General features: G+C 31.1%; 3 protein-coding genes across 4 annotated transcripts in view; all 3 read right to left on the bottom strand.

Annotated features, from left to right (window-relative positions):
• The window catches only part of LOC134688334 (cysteine-rich motor neuron 1 protein-like), a 35618-nt gene extending 29051 nt beyond the window's left edge, over positions 1-6567 (bottom strand). Inside the window, exon 1 of one of the 2 annotated variants that reach the window (XM_063548932.1) lies at positions 6448-6567. In XM_063548932.1, coding sequence (XP_063405002.1) covers positions 6448-6521 — 74 coding nt within the window. In that variant the 5' untranslated portion in view covers positions 6522-6567. Of the gene's footprint in view, positions 1-4616; positions 4815-6447 lie in introns of those variants that run through there. The other variant, XM_063548931.1, reaches the window with a different exon arrangement.
• The window catches only part of LOC134688335 (sushi, von Willebrand factor type A, EGF and pentraxin domain-containing protein 1-like), a 136576-nt gene that overhangs the window by 53507 nt on the left and 59254 nt on the right, over positions 1-23815 (bottom strand). The gene's annotated exons all lie outside the window — the stretch shown is intronic.
• LOC134688336 (peroxisomal targeting signal 2 receptor-like) lies at positions 11178-23809 on the bottom strand. The gene is made up of 9 exons (XM_063548945.1): positions 23638-23809; positions 21711-21883; positions 20684-20719; positions 20060-20137; positions 19217-19325; positions 18246-18355; positions 14104-14217; positions 13641-13696; positions 11178-11854 (listed from the first exon to the last, which is right to left on the bottom strand). Exons 1-9 carry the CDS (start codon positions 23738-23740, stop codon positions 11686-11688), a joined length of 948 nt encoding a protein of 315 aa, XP_063405015.1. The 5' UTR covers positions 23741-23809; the 3' UTR covers positions 11178-11685.

Here is a 23815-nt window from a genome sequence, read left to right as displayed (position 1 = left end):
ACAAACCGGTTCTGTTAGGTATGATCTAATAGGTTTTTCCAGAGATAACCGGTAAATATATCCTGTATCTATATATATAAATATAATACAGGCATTTTTTAAATTTAGGCATTTTGTGAAATGACTGAACTTTCATGCAATTTGTACAAAATGACTAAAAATACATAGTCATTTTGTAAAATGACTTAAACTTTGAAACAAAGTTCCGCACATTGTCTGTTCAGTTTCAGGCAATTTGTAGAAGAATGATATCATTTAGATGCAAAATGACAAAAGTGGACAAAAACACAATATCTTGCAAATAAAATAACTAATGGATTGGTAGAATTTATTTATTTTCCAAAACCAGCTGGGAAGGTGTGTATGTCATAGGATGTGTTCTGTTTAGTGAAACTATGTTAAGTATGTACTCACTCTGTATTTTAGATAGTAAATTTATGATTATTTGTGAAAATGACAGGAGGACATATTGTCCTTTCAAAAGAACAAACTTTCCAAAAAATCTTTAGAAATAGGTTATATCTATTATTTATAATGGACTGAGTGTTTGCTGTCAGTAGCAAATATAGCATTTTTAGACTAGAGCGATTTGGTTATAATTCATATGGGTTATTTTTGCAGTGGATTAATCTGGATGAAGGACAGGAATTACGACTGCCGATCGCCAATCTGTATTATCGGTTTATTGATACAAAGCGGTTTATGGTTGTGATGCCAATGTATGAGTATCTTCATATCTACTGCATCAAATAAACTCCAGTTATAGATGTATCACCCGTTATGAGCAGAACTGGTTCAGTCAGTTAAAAGCTACAAACCAAAATATACATGTCAATCTAACAGTGGTTGTCGTTTGTTTGTGTGTTGCATATTTTTTTTTCGCTCATTTTTAGAAATAAATTAGACAACAACCCAACCATCTATCAATGAAATAATGGTATGAAATGCAAGCTTGATTACCATATCTGCGGATATATATTCCATTTACAGGTGCTGCTGGAATGTTGCTACATAAAAGTGGAAAGTTCACAATTGGAAAGCTAAAATCACCTCTTTTGTCGTAAAGTGTTATTCTCAACCGACCCTCTTTGTCAATGTCTAGATGTAAGATAGATATAAGGCATATTGTATTTAACTGTATCTGTTGTATCTTTTATTTCAAGTTCGTTTGGATAGATGCGTTCAACATGGTCACCAAACTTTGAATTATTTATTGAGAGGACATCATCTTAATAGCGGGTCGTGAAATCAAAAGACAATGCTAGCTCCTTTTAGTTCTTCTTGTGAAGCTCATGTATGCTGTATGAAATAGTTTATTGACATTAAACCCAGCATAGAATTGTGATGAATGAAACAATACAAAAACTTCGCATCAAAGATACCAGGCTTATAATATTGTACGCAAGACTAGCATTTTGTTTATAACATGAAGACTCGTCATCGACGCTTCCAAACTAAGTTCTTATATCTCAAAAAGTCATGAGAAATTAAAACACTACATCGCATTGGCATAATTTTTTTAAAGACAAATCCTTGAGAATAATCCCAAAATGAAGTGATGATGAGACAACGTAAAATATTATGGTGGCAGTGACAATTTGTCATTATTCGTGTGTCAAAAAGTAACTTTCTATTTCATTTACGTTTATTCCGACCAATCAAATTTCATAATCGTATAAGTCCTTATTATATATCTTTTATCAAAATCTGACGTGTAGGTTTGTGTTAAAAGAGGGACGAAAGATACCAAAGGGATAGTCAAACTCATAAATCTGAAACAAACTGACAACGCCATGGCTAAAAAAGAAAAAGACAAACAGAAAAACAATAGTATACATGACACAACATAGAAAACTAAAGAATAAACAACACGAAACCCACCAAAAACTAGGGGTGATCTCAGGTGCTCCGGAAGGGTAAGCAGATCCTGCTCCACATGTGGCACCCGTAGTGTTGCTTATGTGATTACAAATCCGGTAAATAGTCTAATTCGGTAGGTGACATTCATGAAAGGGAAGGGGATTGTAGTTACGACGTAAGGAACATAACCGATATCCTTTGTGAAACGGTTATTCCATAACGGTCAACCAACTCGTGATGGCGTCCGTAAAATTTACGAAGGGATGATTTCAACTTCACCATTTGGAACTCTTGGTTTAATAGCTTCCTTGTGAGCAACATTACTCTTAATTCGTTTTCGTCTCGAAGAGTCGAACAAAAACGACTTATGAATTGCATAATGCTAATCCATTTACAAAAAAAATCCACCTGTAACAATTTATGCATGACAGACAAAATATCACTGGTACAAGTATATCAATACTGAATATACACAAAAAATGCTTACAATTAATGAAGTAAGCTACTGAAAGCAGTCTATGTACTTATATATAATTATTTAAAGAAACGTATATCCCTTTTTAGTGTAATTAAAGTGAATTACAATTTAACCAAGAATATATAATAAGAAGTGATATTATCATTGCTAAACACACTTGTTGTACTGTTTCTGAGACCAAATGACCGATACTATTATTATGTTAACATGACCCTAAGTTAATGTGAATTAAAGGCCTTGTAAATCAGAGTCGAGACAACAATACATATTTGAGGGCTAGTAGATTGTGTTATGACACGTTTTAAATTGTCCATAGTCTAGACACGCTGTGAATATAGGTAATCAGCGGTCATCTAAATTTTGAAAAGAGAAAAAAAAGTGACAAAAAAATACTAGGGGATGTTAACTACCTTGACTACCCACGAAATTTAAACATTTATCTGTCGTCATTGGCTTAGGCTTTTTCGGACATTTTGATGATTTTTATATTTATGAGAAAAACTAATTTTAATTTAACTCCGGACATTTGATACCAAGGATAGAAGATCTGCAACACCCGTTATAATTTAATCATGTCAAAAGTCCGTAAATGAATATATTTTCTTTTAAATGTGCTTTTTATTTGTTATTTTAATACATGCATTGTCTTCTCTATGGTCGGGTTGTTGTCTCTTTGACACATTCCCCATTTCCATTCTCAATTTTATTATATTTATGCTGATATTTGTATCTAATTCAATTACAGCTGTAAGTGTCTGTCATATTTGAAAAGACATTGACATTTTAAATTTAGAAAAAAAGATATGGTGACCATTACACAGAAAATTACATTGTTATACATGTATACGCAAATAGACCTTATCTTATCATTTCAATTTGTCCAGAGGAATAACACTGAAATCTATGTACTATAGATCTGTCTGATTATTTTACACAAATACATTCTTACTATAAATCACGCATCTGTTCAGTAGCAGTTAATTCCAAAGAAAACTCCATGGTAGTTTTGATTACATCTACATGTAGCTTATAACCTCTCGTAAGATAAAGAAAGTAAAAAAGAGTTGCCGTTTTGTTGCTGTTTTAAATACGAACAATCCAACTACGAATGCTTTCAGGGGCGGATCCAGCCATTAAAAAAACGGGGGGCCAAACCCAGGATAAAGTCGGTTCTAACCATATGTCTCCTTTCAAATGCATTGAAAAAGGGGATTCGACCCCAGGAACCGCTACTGACCTTGAACCTCTTTTTGTTAAGTTCATATGAATTTTTAAGTGTGTAAGAGACATTGTTCATGCACACTTTGTGTTCTCACCTCTGCATATGAGATTATTAAGATCTTCAACACAATGTTGTCTCTCCAAGACATCAAATAAGAAGTGAATGATTTATTCTCAAGGATTTTATCCCACATATAAATTTACATACTTCTGAATTATTGTGAACCTTCCATTTATTTATTTTACAATTGCAGTGTCATAATTCTAGATGAATTTGAATGTAGATTCATTTTTAATATTAAAGATTAACACGTATCATTATAACACCGAGTTCGGTGTTTATAGTTTTTAACACCTTTTTACATATTAAATAAAATCAGATTTATTTGAATATGTTTTCTGTGTAATTGTCTTTTTTGTGTGTCTCAGTATTTTTGTTAATCTAGAGGACCAAGAATATATGAAGAGATGGTGTTATAGATAAATTAAATTCATTGTTGGTTAATCTGTCCTTTAAGGTTTTCAGTAACACTGTTGAAAGCTTATAAAGTATTTAACCAAATAACTACCTGAAATAACATAATTTTTATATAGCAAAAAGGGTGTCAAAAACCCTCATAAAATATACCAGGTTTATAATTCATTACTCTAGACGCGAGTTTCGTCTACTTATAAAGACCCATCAGCAACACTCGCATCTAAACATTTCGAAGTTGAAGAGCAGTGAAACAAAAAGTCCAAACCCTTTTGGCACTATCTGGCTATAAGGCCATCTATGCCTGAAGTTGAGGAGATTTATTGTTTTGATTGATCTTAATATTACATATAAACAGACAATATTTTTTCTCGTCTAAAGTCAGTTAAGAGAATACAAAGTCGGTACTGTATCCGAGCATTGAAGTACATAGTAATATTTGTTTTCAATATTTGCAATAATTTTAGAATATAGTTAAAAATAAACAATCAAATAAGAAAACGAAGAAGGCAAATCGCTGTAAAAAAATAGTCAGCTATACAATCTAGCAATCCAAAGAATTAGAATGTAATTTCTACTTACTTTTTACGATTTCCAGCAATAACCAGAACAAAAATTGACAAAAACACCAGAATAAGTAACACTTTTTGCGACATTCTCAAGGTTTATGACATCATGACAAGAAGAAAAAAATCCCAACTGTTTAAAGGTAAATAAATACCTTAATGAATTGATATTATTGTATTTAGTTGTGAAACCGTCATGTTCCAAATCAATTCAACTTTTCCTTTTCCCTTGCGTATCGAAATACCTTTAGGCTAGGAGGGTTACGTGTTTTCACAATTAAAAGGACTAATCTACAAACATAGGGAGAGCGGGTGGTTCATGATTACAATAAGGTCTGGTATGTTTCAAAGCCATAATATTGGCAAAACCATAATCTTTTTTTTTTCCATTGTCGTAAAGAGTTTCGTTTCGTTGAACCCAATGTATTGCCTGCGTTTTCTGTTGCCAGTGTAAAAGTGTAAAGAAAATATATAAGTGAAATACGGAAATTCTTTTTCAAATCTTTTTTTCAACTAACACTTTTGCTTGATCACGAAGAAGCCTCAGTCAATTTATCATAAAAGCAAGTACAACAAGTATCAGTCGATGAACAATTAAAATTTATTGAAACTTGAAAGACCTATGGTTGAAGGCTGTATGTTGCTCTCGAGATATCTATTGGTTAGTGTTGACATTAAACTGTTGGCACATTGGCTCGTAACCTGTCTCATTTTATTCATTAAAAGATTGAGTGAACATTTAGGAAGACACTATGGTATTTAAAAAAGCAATTCAAAACAAAACATGGAAAGTCACAGTCGAACCAGAAATATACGTCTGTAAACACGACTGAACAGTACATGTTTTCTTTCAGCTACACGTATTTCGTGTATGTGAACGGCAAACATTTATAGCTATATCGCAAATATTCTAAACTATGAAGTTATATATTTGTCATTTGATTGTTTTATGAATTGTTCTTATATCGAACAGCGCCTATAACAAGTTATATGTATGGGATATTCAACCCTGCAGTTAATATACACATATATCAACAAATGGTAACATATATTCTGTGTTACACCCTTTTCATGCTTTGCCGAACAACAAGAAAATTAAATAAAGGAAAAGTACAGAATCTCACACATAAAATTTTATCAAATCACTTTAAACCAAGTTTAATACCCTGAATATTATTGGTATCCTAGTGAAATGCAGTCACATCTAATTCACTTTCGAATGTTTATTATACACTGCAAACTGCTATACTAGGGTCACGTGATGTATTTTTATTCAATATACAAATAGAACAGTTGCTGTGAAGAATAAAAATCGTCTTTTTTTCTAATTTACTTGTCGGTTTTCTTCAGAATGATTTCTGATGAATAAAAAAAGTACAAAAGGAACAGGCCTCTTGGAATGTTTAGGGATCTTTAGGCTGTGGAATTAAAGTGTCTTTGTCTCCGCGTACGAATTTTGTTTTCTCTGTATTCATATCCATTACATGTATGTAAAAGTCGTGAACCTATTATTTAGTTTAACACAAATTGAATTGTCAAACAAAATTAAAAAGTAAATCTCCAATAATTCAGTTAAAAAATATTTAAAAAAACTTTATTTAAAATATTTCAATAAAAATGAGAATGGAAATGGGACCGTGTGCATAGAAAAAAAATCGACCAAACAAGAGCAGAAAACAACTTCCGAACACTGCGAGATTTTCTCGCATCCAAGTGTATTCATACCTTTAATCTTGTATTTTATCCAATCTTATCTCTCTCTCATTTGAAGGCATGGGTAGTTGAAACAATAGATATATATATATATATATATTTATTTAGCTGCTTATAATTTATGTAATGCTCACTTTGTACGCCTTCCAGCATCAGTCACAGCAAAAACTGACAAAATCACCAGAATAACAGTAATCCTCTGTGTCATTTTCTTCAGCTGTTTATCATTCTGTGGTTACGAAAAATATGTCAAAAAATATATTTTTAGTCAATTACGTTATTGCTAGGTCACGTTTAAAGTATATATTTTCTGTTTTAGGTATTATTCAAACAGGTTAAGTTTTCTTTTCATTATCATCTATTGACGTTTGAGTAGGTATCATGTATGCATTTAAATGAATGACAAAGGTTCATGGTAGTAGCTAGCGTGAGAGATAGGAGGGACTTTCACAAAAAGTTCAAAAAATGAGAGAAAAAAGAAGGTGAATATTACAGTAATTCAAATGATGTCTTGTAAATGAATACAAAGCAAACAAGGAGACGCAACGTTTTTTTTTAAATAGTGTTCAAAAACTGTTCATAGTGTCAAGATCACAGACTCAGTCATCATGCTCATAAAGCCAAGAAGCCGGGAAAATAATCTTCAAACCGGGGGCAATTCCTTAATAGCAGTTGCGCAACGTTAACATACTGCACAATTTATGTATGAAGTCTTTTGGAATCGTGTACTCTATGTTATAAACTTTGCTGACAAATAACTAAGTTCCCAAGTTTTGACAAATAAACAAATATTCCTCAAATATTTCAATAATAGCAGGTATACACAACTTGAAACGTATGTGCAAACTTCCTGCGAAGTTTCATGAATCTGGGTTGAAAACCGTAGGAGGTGATACACAAAGTATGTACCCATTTCCTATCCATACTCTTCAATCCACCCGCAATCACAACACTAAAATTTCAATTTTTGTCTGTCCAAGTATAAAAATTTAATGGAAAGGCAAACATCTGTTTTTAAATGTTTCAACTGCAATGCAGTAAAATTAAACTTTCGTATTTATTTTCAATTTCATAAATCGGTGTGCAGCCTTAAATGTTCAGAACAGGTTAACACAAATAAAGTGTTCTTTATATGTTGTCTTTCGCGTCTTTCAAAATTAAGCAGAATATGTGGGTTTGCCCAATAGTCATGCAGTTTTGTTTTGTGTTCTCTCTATTTTCGTGTTTATAGACACCACATTTGAATTACTCCTAACAGAAGAAGAGACTACGCGGTATTGGCTTTGCTAGTTGATGAAGGCCGTACGGTGACCTATAGTTGTAAATGTCTGTGTCATTTGGTCCCTCATGGAGAGTCGCCGGTCTCATTGGCAATCATTCCACATCTTCTTTTTTATATTTCAGTTTAGATAGGTTTGTAAAAAAATCATCTCAGTGCCCAAGTACTACATGGCTTTTGAGTTGATGATACCATCAATGACTGATAGCCAGTCCACCAGCAGCGGTATCGATTCAAGGCTGTACAAAAATGAATTTATTAGCATTTTATGGATTCCGTGCGTTCGAAGCAGTAGTTTCTGAATCTACATTCACAAGGAACGCTCAAAGGACGAATATATGAAAGCCAAGTAAAATCACAGATGGCTATGTCTAAGAACCGAATTGTAATCAGCAGACACATATATTGTTGTTTACAAATGGGAACGTCATGCTAGATAATGTCTAGACTAGGTAAATTTTTTAAACTTAAAAGTACATTTTTGTAGTTAATATTATTGCTATCCTATTCAAATACAAATATAGACAATTTTACCTTTAAACAATTCGTTAAAGTGTGTTTTTAAAAGTTTCATTTAAATTAGAGTTTTATACTGACAAATTTACGATATTGCAATCAGACGATGTTTGTTTTTCATAAATATTTACTTTTTTTTCTCAACTATTTTTTTTTCTTTTTGGAAAGACAAAAACCTTCCAGTACTCTTAGAAATTCTTTTGATACATTCATTTAAAAGTTAGTAAAGATGCTCCAATAGGAACCAGCCAAATATTGTGTGATTTATAACAGAGACAACGATTTATTATTACAGAGTTCTATTCTTTACGAACCAGCATTTTGTGTGCCCTATTTATATTTTCTGGTTTGCGCGTCACTTCGTCCGTCTGTCCGTTGGTTCGTTCGTTGTTTCGTTCGTTCGTTCGTTCGCCCGTCTGTCCCGATTCAGGTTAATTAAAGCCGTTTTTTTGTAAAGGTATTTTTTATGATGTTGAAATCGATTATCGTATCAACTTAAAACATAGTACACATGTTCAATATGATATGATCTTTCTAATTTTGATGCCAATTAGAGTTTTGACCACAATTTCACGGTCCACTGAACATAGAAAATGATAGTGCGATTGAAGTTCTCACTGTTGTTGGTAAATTTTCGAGTATCAATCGTAGAAGCTTCAAGTAGTATATATTGCTTTTTAAACAGTTGACCTTTCAAAACAATTATAAAACTATTTTGCAAAGTTAGGTTAACCAGAGACATATAATACAATATTATATGTCTCTGGGTTAACGAAAATCAATAGTCAATTACTTCCTCCTAAACTGGCCAGCATATTTATACAAAGATATTGATGGAGTTTTTAAGTACATGAAATGTTAGTATCCATGTTCTTTAAAATTAAATAGATGAAGTTCAACATTGATTTTTTAATGTACCATAAAGAAGTTACGTGTATTTTTGTTCAAATCACTTCCTTTATAAAATAGCATCAGTCAATCTTCAATACACTAGACATATTTTACATGTTAAAGATTCTAACGAAACTGTTTATACACATGCAGGAGTGTCAAAACATATTGGTAAACATGCTTCTGTTAAGAAACCCCTGGAATTCATTGGAATCTGTCAATGTAAGAGTTCTGTATTTGGTTAATGAGATATGTTGTGTAACTAAGTGAGAAAACATTAAATGATGACATTTTCTTTTAAGAAGGGTCTACTTTCCTATACCTAGACATTTCAAGACAACTGTGAAGGGATACACTCAGCCTCAGAATGTTTTTTTTATAATTTTGTTAAAAAAGAATAAGTTGCTTCGCCGAGCGCAGCTAGATACTACCGCACAGGTCAAACCCTGAACAGTTGGGGCAGAAATGGACACAATATTCGCGCTTGGCACAGATCTGAATTTGGATTATAATCAAGTAGTTGACACATAATAGCCTTCTAACACATAATACCTGCATTCAAAGAACTTAAAATTGGTTATATGATTTGAACTATATTATATTTTTTGCTTTTGTGCAATACTCTATGCTGTTCTGAATTGAACCCCAACCCCCTCAAAATAAAATTGTGACCCTATTTTTTTGCTTTTGTGCAATACACTATGCTGTTGTAAATTGACACCCCCCCTTTTTCCAAACAAAATTGTTTCCTCCAATGGAGTGTGCAGCCATAATATCAATCCCATCCTTCCTTTTGTGGTTATAAACCTAGTGTTTAAATTTCATATATTTCTATTTACTTATGCTGAAGTTATTGTCATGAAACAAAATGCCGTAGACGACGCTGAAGACGACGGTGACGTTGGACAATGACGACAACAAGGACAACGTGATACCAATATACGACTGCATATTTTTTTTGCTGTAGTATACAACACCATTGAATCACTGTGCCTAAAACTAAACAGTGAAAAATAAACTTTGATATCATCACAATTGATAAAAAAAACCTGACTTCCTAACATATTCAAAAAAAAATTCTATTCAGAATTTCACATTGAATTCTAAGTGAGAGCCAGCCATAATACATTAAATTCTGTCTAAATTTCTCATTAAGTTTGTAATTTTCCTTTTGTCTGTATCCTGCTTTTTCATTTCATACATTGTACATAATACACGTAATGCATCTTTTACACTTTTTAATCAAAATAGTATGAAATGGAGAAAATTGACCACATATTATGTTTGAAATAGGAATACGCTTCATTTTGATTCATATTGTAACATCAAATTTTAATGACTTTTTATAAGGTTAAAATTTCTTTGATCTTTCTGCACCACAATGAACCTTTAAAGGTTAAAATCCCTACAGGTCAGACAATTGAAAAAGTAGGAGGGAAAAGATCTCAATACAAATATTCTAATTTTCCTTAAACTATAATTATATTCAGAAAATATCTTTCTAATGTAGTTTTGATGCTGCATACTGAAAATAATTCAAACGTACTTTAAAATAAAGGTGGAGGCTTCTAAAGTATTAAAATCCATAGAGTAAAGATGTTTTGCACAAATATAGGTGATCCTTCATAGAATATAATGTGCACTTTTATGCAATATCACATTTCGGTCTAGCTACTATTTGCCACGAATGTACTGTAATGCATCTGTACCTCCAGTTATTGTATTTACAAAGTCAAGAACCTTAGACCTTTTTGACACTATACACCTTTTACACAACAAGAATGTGTCCATAGTATACAGGTGTCCCTCTGAGTCTCACACTATCCTTTACTCTGTTTTGTTGACCATGAAATTGGGGTAAAAACTCCAAGCATATGTACCACTTCAAATGCATTGATCATCCGAACAATGAGGTGATTTATACCCCCAAAACCCCCACCTTCCATTTTGGATCAATCACTGATAATTTTCAGTAGATAATAAAGTTTTAAAGAGAAATCTTTCTTTTCTGGCAAATTGTTTTCAACTTTCTTTGATTTAAATCATTCTAAATAAAATTTTACACAATACATATTACATGTCCTGGATGCTGTAAAGCCTGAAAATAAGCTTTATTAAAAAAATCAAACTTACAAAATATCACAGACAAATTATTAATTTGATATATTTTTTTCTCTCACTAAAGTTCAGTGCCTGAAAAGCAAATTATTATTTTAACAACATAATATACATGTATAAATAATTTTATTTTATCATTCAATCATAATCACTCAACAAAATATATTATCTGTTTAGCATAAAGTTTTTGGTTGTTTATTTGTTTCATTTCATAAAAAAAAAAATGGCTTAAATTGTACCTGGATCACATTCAACATATCCTTTTCATTCATACAAATGGACAACATCATTAGTGCAGACACTAACAGAATTAACACATGATTTTCAAAAATGCTGTTTATCTTTTACTCTGCATATAAAATCATTTATTTTCATTAGTATCAATTTTCTTCCATTGCGGAAAACTAGCATTTTTGTTGATATTTGATCTCATAATTTTGCTATAGTCTGCATAATTTGTTGTTCCCTGAGCATTTGAATGTATGGTTCCCCTGTAACCACAATATCCATGAAAAACTGGTATCCAACAAAGTTTAATGAATCCACAGTACTATGATTTGTCCCAGTGTTATCTGACACCTGACAATAATGATTTAGTATTATAAACTTTGACCATTTCATCCCAACCACAGTCCACTATTTGTCCTGGATTATGTAAATTATGGTCTATGCCATACACAAATTCTGTATGGTGTTCTATTGTCTCTAAAGGAGCAGAGTGACTTATCTCCCATGTCCTGAAAAAATAAACAAAATATTACTTTTTAATATTGAATAAAAGAGCTGTGAGGTAAACATCATTTAGACAGCAGCCAAACAACACAAAAATAAATACAAAAAACAAATCTACAGTCCAACATATGGTCTTCAAAAATTGTTTAAATAATATGTCAAGCATTATATTGTCCAAGTTTAGAAAAGTTGAAAATAAATTATAAAGAGATCATGAAAGATCTGCTATATACAGCAAGTTGTTTATTACAGATTTTTATGTGTGAATAATACCAAATATAAATCAACTAGTGAGGTTCTTCACTTAGTTAAACAAAACTTCATCATATGAAGGATCATTTACTCCCCTGTGAGTTCATTGATAAATATATCAAAAAAATAGGGAGATAGGAAAGCAAACGATGAAAAAGAATTCAGCTCCTTAATAAAAAGTCATTTTTAAAAATATTCTATTATCAAAACCAATTATCATCAGGTCAAACTGTAAAAACAGAAAAAAATTGGTTAACATCTAGAACAAAAGTAAATGCAATTGAAGATATTCTGATGATTTTTAATTTGCCAATTTAAACCATAAAATATCAAACAGAATGTATAATATTTACACTTTTACAGTTGGTCAAACACTAATTTTAGATTTAAATGAAACAGTTTTTCAAAGATACAAATATAAGATTTTTTAAAGTACATGTATTTACTTCCTTATAATTATATATTTGATATCAGATTATTTATTTATTAAAGAATGTTTTTTAAATAAATTAACACTACCGGTTCTGTGGATTTATAAGCTTGACACATCTGAATAAATTTACATAACATTTTGCTAAATAAGGGCTGTCATTTCACATAAACAGAGGTTTATAATGTGCAAAGCTGTAATCTTCAGATGTTAAATTACATCAGGCAAACTGGATATTTGCTAGGAGAAATGTCATACTTCAACACATATAATTTTTGGCCACAAAAGATTTCATCAAGTGAATTGACTTAAGGGGGCTCCTGGGTATAAATGAATTTTGTTTTCTAATATAGGATTTCGCTATATTTTTTCTTAAATGAACTTTATCATATACCTTAAAGAAAAATGAATTAAAAAAATGGGGTCACCGTTCATTTAAGCTAAAATCTGCCTCGGGAAGAAGCATACATTTTTGTTAATGTCCTTTTTTTCTGTTGAACTAATAGGAAAATAGGAAATATCAAAATAAAAAAGTAACCTAATATAAGAAATCGCTTAAATTTTACAATTATTTAGTTTATGTACAGCTTATTTGAAAACAATAATAAAAAATATAGGTCACCGTTGAGTTAAAAAAGATATTTCAAATTTAAGGCCAAAAAATGGCATTTTTGCACCAAAGGGAGATAATTTGGAGCTTTTTCAATTTTTAAAGTCGTCTGGGGCCAAACCAAATCATTTTTTGGGGTTGTTTTTTGTTCCATATCATAAAGTAACAACTAATTGTGTAATAAACAAAATTTGTAATGAAAAAATAAAGGATTAATTTTTTGCTAAAATTTTTGTACCCACGAGCCACCTTAATGAAGAATCTTATATAAGAAAATGTTCCCATTTTATATCTTGCATCATGTTATTTCTAAAACTATGGTAAACAATGGGTGAAAAAGTTTAAAAATAAATAAATATAATCCAAAAAGGATTAATTGTATAGCATGTATAGATAGATTAACATGTAATATTCTTTTGACAGGAATGTTTTTTGTGAAACATTTGGTCTCTTGGAGGAAGAATATTGTAACTGTTCAATATTAAAATGGATTTCTTACCTCACAGTAAAATCATATGAACAGGACAGCAATAAATCTTTACTAAATGGAGAAGTCTGAAAAAATACAGTAAAGTCTAATGAAAAGGATAGAAACAAATCATCACTCAATGGAGAATTCTGAAAAAAAAGTAGAGTCATATGAACAGGATAGCACAAAATATTTACAACACTAGAGAGTCTGAATTTTTTTTTCAAATCATATGATCAGCACAGCAAATAATCTTTAATTGAAGAAGGTCAGGAAAATACAGTAAAATCATATGAAATAAATTGAGTTACAATTGTTTGCTAAAGAGAAAAGTCTGGAATATTTGACATGGTAACTTTTTATTAAAACAAAAAGTTCAATGAATTTGGAACACATTTCCCACCTTATAGAATCTGAACCTCAGGTTGAATTGTGTTAACAAAATTGCTATATAGATAAAAAACATATTATATGAAACTAAATATTAAATTACCTTTATCCTTCTAACAGCATACTGGTGTCCACGTAATTCACAGATGGGTCCTCTAGAGTTTCTTATGTCCCAACCTTTTATTGAGCAATCTACACTACCAGTAAATACTATATTCTTAAAAAAAAGAACAGTTTATTTATTTGATTTGTTTAAGGGCATCCGATACAGTTTCAAGGGAGTTAACTCTTGGCGCGACGTTAAGCGTTTGAATTCCCGCAAAACGTCACTTTTTGCGGGACGTAATGCGTGTAATTTTCCGTAATAAGAAACGTAATGTAAATGTTTTGGTGCTCCAATTTCTGCTTCTCCCGCATGCTAACTTCTACAACATTAATATAAGTGCATTTGATTCTAACAGGATAACAGGCTAATCAAATGATAAGAAATAAAACATTACCGTTTCTGTGTGATCTTTGACAAAATATCGTATAGTAAAGCAATCCCAAGATGACTGACCCTTTTGGTGTTACTAGTAATATAATGCATGTCAATTATCATTTAGATATGGGGAAGGCGCTACCTTAAATGCCAGCTATATACCAAGACTATGTCCTATGTATTGATTGATTTTTGATTGCTTAACGTCCAGTGGCAAATATATCATTATCCTTCATAAACCATGATTTAGTCCGGATCCGATTACCTGTCAATTTATTACAGCACAGAAAACCAACAATGCTTTTTTAAAACTGATACCGAATATTTTACACGAAGAAGTAAACTTCATTACTGAACAATTTATTCAATTTATTTATGTTAGATAAATAATGGTATTCCGCTAATATCAACAATGATACAACTTTAATAAAAGAACAAAGTTTATATTACCTCCACGTAGCACGTATTCTATCAAACAAAAAGTAACATCACAAAACTACCGAACTCCGAGGAAATTTCTAAAGGCAGTAGCCAACAATATTTTCATACGCCCATAAACATTTTGATTTGACGTAGTATGGTATAAAAATGTCCGGCGTCCGGCTGTCCGTCGTAAATATGGTACAGTATATCATATTATCCTAATGTCATTAAACTTAACATGGTTATTTTTTCAGGATGGTTAAACGATCTGTATTCAAATTTTATTTATAAGGATAAGGAATGAGTCAGGATATACTCCCAATAACTTCCTGTAACATCCCGTGTTATTTTAAAAACATGCATTATGGGTTTTTTCATTAGACTACGGGCGTATCATGAGCTTGTAGCACAGATGTTTATTCTTGACCTTTTTTTTTTACAAATACCCCACTATAGAAATGACGGAATGACAGCAAATACAATGCAATTTCCGATATAGTTAATATTTCCGAATGTCATACTGACTCTTTTAACGAATAGTTGATATGCAGTGATTTTCGAACGTGTCCATACGATTTCAGTTTCATAGAAATTTGGCAAGAATTGTACACTTGAAAAATCTAATTAACCACAAGGACCGGAAGGACAGACAGATGCAAAGCATGTGCGATATTGTATGTACCCTGCAATGTGTAGCACTGTGGTGAAAAATATATATAGTAAATTACCAATGAAATTACCCATAGGTAATAGGCCCCTTTGTCCAGTCCTCTCGCTATTAACTCAATCGTTTTTTTCCGAATAAAAAAAAAATCAAAATTATTGTATAGTTTCTCTCTCTGGACAAAAGCATCTTTTAGCATATTGAAGAATCTCCTTTATAAGATTTTGTTTTTGTTTTCTCACAACATAAAACACAAAATATAACATAACTGTAAATGAGATAACTCTCCACCAGAAACAAACAGGACACAGAAATTAACAAAGTTATCTATAGGACACCGTACGGTCTTCAACAATGAATAAAGCCCATACCGCATAGTCTTTGAGCTATACAAACTGTGAATTTTAAACTGTTTAGGAGCCTCTCAATTTTATTCAATTGTAATCAATGACCCGAAAAAAGGTTAGATTTTATGAATAAATGTTAAATTATAAAAAGTGATTAAAACGTGAATAGACGGATGTAAAGGAGTATTGTAATGAAACAGCAGCACATCAAACAAAATAAAAAAAACAACATCTAGAGATCAACATATTTTATAGATTGATACATCAAATTAATACATGAGTGTGTACAGTACATGTAACTGTATGTCAAGTTCTAAATTGCCGAGTCTTTAATTTCAAAAGCCGTAAAAATTATCAACAGTCCGTAATAACTTTAAAAAAAGTTTTTCTTGAGATGTTTCTCACTTAGACCACAAACAGAGAGAGGTATTTATCATTCACATGGTTTTTTTTCCGGAAACAATATTTCCAATTTAGAGTTAGTACTTTACAAGCAATATTTATACATCTGAAAAATGTCGCCGGTAATTTGCAGAGATAACGTTGGAATTGTCTTTCAGCGACGTCGTGCACTTTGGCGCTAACGTTGAGGTTACAAAGGGGGACGCAATTTTTAGGATAAATCGCGTTTATCATGGAATCAAGCACGGTGACCTATATTTTTTATTTGAGATTTGGAGAAAGCATGACAAAATGCAGTTTATGCAGAAAAATGATAAAAATGACATTTTCAGAAACAGTTTATTTCCATTTTTTTAGGTTTAAAAAAATACCACTTTGAGCATCTGGTCTGCAATGTCAAGCAAGGCTTGAATAATTGCATAGTTATTCGTGTAGTGATTTATTTTTTCCCTTTTTGTCATTTATCACAGCTTCAGATTGAACCCGATCTTAATAATTTACGACGAAAAATATCTGCTCCAAAAAAATTATAACATTGCCATTTTTTTTTACAAAATTGCACAAATCCCCAATTTTCAGCCTCAATTTTCTCGCAAACAAGCACGGTGACCTATGTTTTATTTTGTGTTTTATTTTATAACTCGCCAAGGCCTACAACATATTACAAAATTATAAAAATGACATTTAATCGAGAAACTGTATCGGATGCCCTTAATGTAACTTTTTATTATGTTTCTTCAACAGACAGAAAATTAAAGGACAAGAAAGGGACCTTTTCAGAATCAAAAGGATTATGGGTAATATCTTTGTCAGAACACCAGAAGAAAAATGATGTAATAACATGGGTTAAATACACCTTTTTTAGTTGTAAAATTGGCGATAGATTGGTGTTTAATGTGCAGTGGCAAACAAAGGATATGAATAAGAACCATTTTGTTTAATAAATTGGCATGCTGAGCCAGGTATTAAATGTGTTACTTCACAAGGTAACAGACTGCAGAATATTACGTCACTCTACCCACTAACTCCCAATTACATGTCTAAACCAAGAAAATCATATAAAATGGTTCAATAAATTTGATTTTTATTTAAATAGGATGCAATACCTTTTTACCAATAAACCAACAACCTACAATTTATTAGATAAAATGATTTAGGAATTCATGAGTATTAAGGGGAGATAACCACAGTAAAAATAAAAAATTTTTTAATGTGATTATCTCCCCTTAACACTAATAAAAATGCCATGTTCCCTTATTTAGTTGTTTCTTATGGAAGCATATTTGTAGTTATTCTTATGCAACCATAAGGTAGATTTCAGTCTAGTTTCTTATGAAATAAATTGTTGTTATTTGTATAGAAGTTAAAACTAGTCTCAGAGATATTTACTTTTTGTGATGCAAGTCATTTACAATTGATTCATGGCAATTGGCTGCATTCCCCCTAAATTTAATGGACTCCAGTGTAGATGAGGTCAATACAGTTTAAGAATGCTGAATGATTGGTTTGTACACTATCATCCAATATAAGTATTATGCATTATTTGTTTATTTTTTTTGTTATACAAAAAGGTAACATGAATAGGTTTCATTTCAGTATTACGTAAAATGAAATATATTTTCAAGTTATACATATATCTCTGTATCAGTCAGCGTTATATTAAAAAAAAAAAAAAAAAAAAATCAAACATGCAATTGTGCTTTTCTAAATTATTTTGAGAGGAAATAATCATATCAACTTGTAAGACATTTTACATAAAGGAACTGTGAATTCTCTGTCCATATTTATAATGTCACAAAACATTAGTATCATCTGCCCTGTGTGCTGGACCAACATATGTTAAATAAACTGGTTTACATTTAAACATAAATAGAAGCAATGTAAATGCTAAGTATGTTAATACATGTATTGGCTAGTTATGATTTTACCTGATCATACTTTGACCAATCACAAGTAAGGATTTCAGCATTGTGTGCAGGAATAACATTGGAAGGAAATTCAGGTTTTCTGACATCCCATATTCTCAGTGTTTGATCTCCTAAAAGGAAATAATAAAAAAAGTTAAAAAAAGTAAATTCTATAATTACTTTCATGACTATAATTAGTTTTGATTTGTTCAATCTTGACTTTTTTTTCAACAACCTGATGATAGATAACAATCTTTACAACTTTTATAGTTCAACAGTTTACTCATCTGTTCTTGGTGTTTAAGCTAAGAAGAAATATTGGAATCTCATAAATTTTAATAATGTTAGGGTCAATAATTTAAATTTGGGTTTGTAAAACACTACTTTCTGTCATTCCTTTTCAGAGGCATTATGATTTAAAATGAAACGTATGCTTCCTAGTTAGGTTTCTCTATATGAGAAACTTAAGAAACCCCTAATGGCTTAAAATAACTCATTAATTGTCTGATCCTAACAGGAACCAGAATTTAAACAACAGTTTAAGTTAAGTTGTTGTTTAAATTCTTGTTCCTATTATTTTTTTAGGCAGGGTAGAAGATGACTACAAATGCTTAAAAAAAACAGAGGGTTTATATTCATTGATAGAAACAATACAGTCCTTATGACTGTTGGATATTAATCTGTTTGGCTACTCAAAATATTTTAAATCTGAACCCTTCAATGAATTTTATATGAATTCAACAAAATTCATTTCATGTTTTAAATAATGATTAAGATCAAGCTCAACAGAGTTCCTATATTTATTTTAAAATACATCCAAATAAACAAAAGGAGATGTTACGTATAATTGCAAATGAGACAATTATCCACAACTTTAACTGTTCAACTACACTAAAGTAAAGTTTCTTTAATACTACACTATATAATCCACTTATGTTGCGTTTGTTAACTTGATGTTATCATATGTGTTTTTGCAATAAAAATATACATACCAGATGCAGAAGCAAAGCATCCTGGGATATGAGGAGACCATCTGACAGAATATACAATATATTCATGTCCTGAAAATGTAGCAAGTGACTGTGCTTGCCCAATATCCCACTGAAAAATAGAAGATGATAAATATCAGTAAATCATCTGTTTTTACTGTAGATATAATGTCTATTGAAAAAAGAATTAATTTTCTATTCAGATGAATATAAATACCAAGAGAAATAACTTATATACTGGGGATTTAGTTGTTTTTTAAAGTCAATTTAAGGGATATTACAATACATACTGTCTTTTGTTCATGTGGTTTACAAGTGTTTTGTCGTATTTTGTTTTTATATAGATTAGACAGTTGGTTATCACATTGGAATGGTTTTACACTAGTAATTTGTTTTGAGCCCTTTATAGCTTTCTGTTCGGTGTGAGCAATTGCTCTGTGTTGAAGACTTTAACCTACAATGGTTTACTTTTACAAATTGTGACTTGGATTGAGAGTTGTCTCATTGGCACTCATACCACTTCTTATATTTATATACAGAAATCAATATGCATTGTAAGTGGATTTGTAACACATATAGAACACGATTATGAATACTATTATTTCATGTAACACCTATTACTGTGGATTCGTTTATTTTCGTTGGTATCAATTTTCGTGGATTGAGGAAAACTTGCATTTTCGTGGGTATTTGATTTCGTGGTTTTAGTAATCGCTGTATAGATATCCTATAGAAAATATGTAATTCGTTGAACATTTTAATCCGTGGATCAACTGTACCCACAAAAACCACGAAAATTGGTAACCAACGAATAATAATGAATCCACAGTACCATGATAAACATACCAGTTTGATCAGTTTGTCCCATGAACCACTTACAACAAAGTTTTCATTTCTTGTCTGACTCCAATGTACTGAATAAACCTGGAAATAATCATGTATGATATAATTGTCCATTTCATGTATAATTTTCTATTTCATGTTAAAAAAAATTCTCTTTGATGTACAATTTCTCTTTCGTGTAAAATTTTTCTTATATCATGTTTATGTATGAATTTTCTTTTGTGTATGATTTTCTCTTTCATATATGATTTCTTCTTCATGAATATTATTTTATCTTCACAGGACCTACTACTATATGTAATTTCCTTAAAAAAAATGTTTTTCATGTTCTCATTGTAAGAAATGTAACAATTATGGCAGCCCTGTTGCTGATATTATACATGTAATCTACAGTGGCAATTAACTATTGCAAATTTTCTTTGCTATCATTTCCTGTATGAGAAATATTTGTTGAAAATCTTATGGGGATCAATTCGGTTTATTTGGAGTCTTTGTTTAAGGTTTGGGTTTTATTGACTTTTAGAACAGATCTGCTTTTAATTAGTCTTGACGTTTCTGTTTGTCTATATAATAAATTACAAGATTTATCATTTATGATTTTATAACCAATGTTATTACATAATGTACCTCTTTAGTATGTTCTTTATATGCTTTGATAGGACCCTGCAACAGAAAAACTTCTTTAATACATTCAGTTTGAGCATGATATAATTAAAATATAAATCAAGGTACAACAGAATAGTAATTGATACACTCCTGCAATAAAAATCATGATGGCAAGTATACAATACTTGTACCTTTTTTGTAAGTTGTACCCCTGACTGTAGTTTTAGTTTTCTGAATAACTTTTCATCAATGTTTTTTTTTCTTACAAAACAACAACATATGAACAATTTGTGTTTTAAAATTTGTATATCTGTTTATACAGTAATGTGTTATGAATGTATAAAATTGTGTATCATTTGTTGTCATTATATGTCCCTTTGGAGATCCTTATTTAGAAATAAAGAACTTTGAACTCTGTATATCCATAACCATGATATTAACCTTCAGAAAAAGTAAATTTCAAATCAATACAAGATCTTTTCTGAATGATTGCTTGTCTTTTATGTAATGAAAATCAAAATAATGTTTGTCATTAGGCCTAAATTAATATATTGTTTGTTTCCCCAATCCCAACCCTACCAAGCAAGGTGTGGGTAGGTAGGTAGGGAAATCATTTTATTTCTTTCAAAAATTCAGAATAGTATCATAGTATTGGACGATGCTGCAAGCTGAAAAATCTGAAATGAATAAAATAATTTTCGACTTTGTTTTGACAATAAAATTTAATGAGTTGCACCGTTTTTGCAGGGTCGGTTGGGATAAGGGAAACAAACAATATTTTATTTTAGGCCTTATCAGCAATTCATTTGGACATACATGTACTAACTTTAACACTTGAACAGATATTTTTACTTTTGATTGTAAAACATACAACTGGTGGCCTTCAGCTGTTATATGCTTTTTGGTCAGGTTGTTGTCTCTTTGACATATTCCCCGTTTCCATTCTCAATTTTAACTATACATCAAAAATTATTTTTGGTTGTGAATTGAAGAATTCTGTTATTAGGTTTCAATAATGCCATGCATCTACAAATGTATGTAAACTTACTCTTGGTTGTGAAGCGTCCCACACAACAATACCACCATCACCAGATGCAGTTACAAGTACATTTTCATTATTCTCTGCCCAGGTCACGTCAAACAAGCCATCATTCCAATCAAACACTACAGTAGGAACTAGTCCATTGGGGGTCTGGTCTATGATAAAGAGTGTACCATTCCCTGAAGATGAGACATGAGAAAATGAAAATAAAAAAATATAGCTTAAAAGGGGAACACAGATGCTTTTACCAGTCAGGGGTACTACTTAAGCTTGTACAAATTATTTTTAATTTCTTGAAGAAGTAATATTAATATACTTATATGAGTAAATTTGTAGAATACTTTATATACAAGTGAATTTTATTTACTTGTATCAAGGTAAAAAAATATAATTGGCCGAGTTATGTCCCTTAGACATTCAGAATTTTTTACTTGTAATATGCAACCTAATTTTTGTTTGTGTGCTTTTTTTAATTGTTCATAAACATTAATAATGTGTTAACTGTCGATATTAATCGTCTTTTTTTTCTTTGCTGTTAATACCACTGTCACTCTATTATAATTATAATCAATTTAACTATTGTCAGTTTATTGTCTTAATTCTGTATGCCATAACCATTTCATGTAAATGTGTTTGTGCTAATAAGTATTGTCTTTTGTCTCTTGTCTATGTACATTGAAATATAGTAAGTTACTTTATGTTGTGGAGGGCAATTGGTGTCAACTGTTCTCTACTGATTTAAATTGTTTTGCAGGCCACTACAATTTCAATTGTATTCATATATTGTTTTTTGAAAGAAATTACCACTTGTAACTGTATAAGAGATTTGCAATGAGTCTGTAGAATGGATTTCTTAAATATTGAACATAGTAAACACTATATAATGGTGGTGCTTAGAATGTTAGGGCCATTGAAGATAGTTTATCATGGATGTAATACTTATCATGCTACTGTTGTTAAGGTACATGAAAGTGAGTTGAATAGCAAATGCCAGAATCTGACGGATAAATTCAATCTGTTGACACAAAAAGTACCCTTATGTAAAATGTTTACGCTCACAAACAGTATGACAATGGTGACATACAAAACAAGCAGCACACCTCTGTACAATTTTTACTTTATTTTTGTACTCTGGGATCTCTAATATATTTCATGAGGGTATGAATGCCCATTATTGTCAGTCAAACAGTCATTATAAAATTTACAGTGACTGTCAAAATATCCTTATGGTGTTTCGTCAGAAGTCTCAAATAATTACTGTTAACGTTATTTTTGGATAAAATCTTGATTCATCAAAATTTTCAATTTTTATGCATCTGAAATAAAGTGTACATTTTATTGTCATACAGCAAAAATTAACGTTAACATCATTTGGCAAGAATTTTTACTGTTTTTGTACCAACCTTACCACCCTTATCATCATCTCATGGGTTTTTGTTATATAAAGAATGAATTATGAATTCACGATTTCTATTGAAAAAGCATGCAAAGTACTAAGACATATGATCTGACCATATATCATGTGGGTCTCATTGGGGTCTAAGCATGATACGGAATTGAACATTTTTTGTAAGCATGACACATGAGGAGGGTAGGAGGGGTCCTGATCCCGAAAACCTGGTCTTAAAAACATGAAATTTCGGGCTTAAAAACAACATAATCCTGAGGTCGCGAAATTCAAATAAAGAATTCCAAGATCCTGAGCTTAAAAACACCTGTTCCCGGAGTCCCGATAAAGGACCTATCCCCCATCACACATGAAAGTCAAATTATTGTGCTGTGGAAATGGGAAATGAAGTCTAGCGGGACACAGGAAATTACAAAAAAATGAAAATTGCTTACATGCATAGTATACACGGGATCCAGGATTAGAACCCCCCAATGAGACCCCCTATCATGTATCCCCCTTTTTAAGAAAATAAAAAATGCTTGCCTGCAATTCCATAATATTGTGATGAGGCACATGCAAATCTATGTTGAAAATATGGAGAAAATTCTACAGAATATCCGTGCCTCCCTTTAATTTGAAGTGACATTTACATTTTTTAACCTAAAGTACACATTACGAAAAAAAATCTTTCGGCCTAGATATTGACCTCAAATGATAGAAG

The sequence above is a fragment of the Mytilus trossulus genome, chromosome 10, assembly GCF_036588685.1.
Source record: "Mytilus trossulus isolate FHL-02 chromosome 10, PNRI_Mtr1.1.1.hap1, whole genome shotgun sequence".
Lineage (NCBI taxonomy): Eukaryota > Metazoa > Mollusca > Bivalvia > Mytilida > Mytilidae > Mytilus > Mytilus trossulus.
Note: the sequence above shows the minus strand (reverse complement) of the source record. Positions and strands in the feature narration are given on the sequence as shown.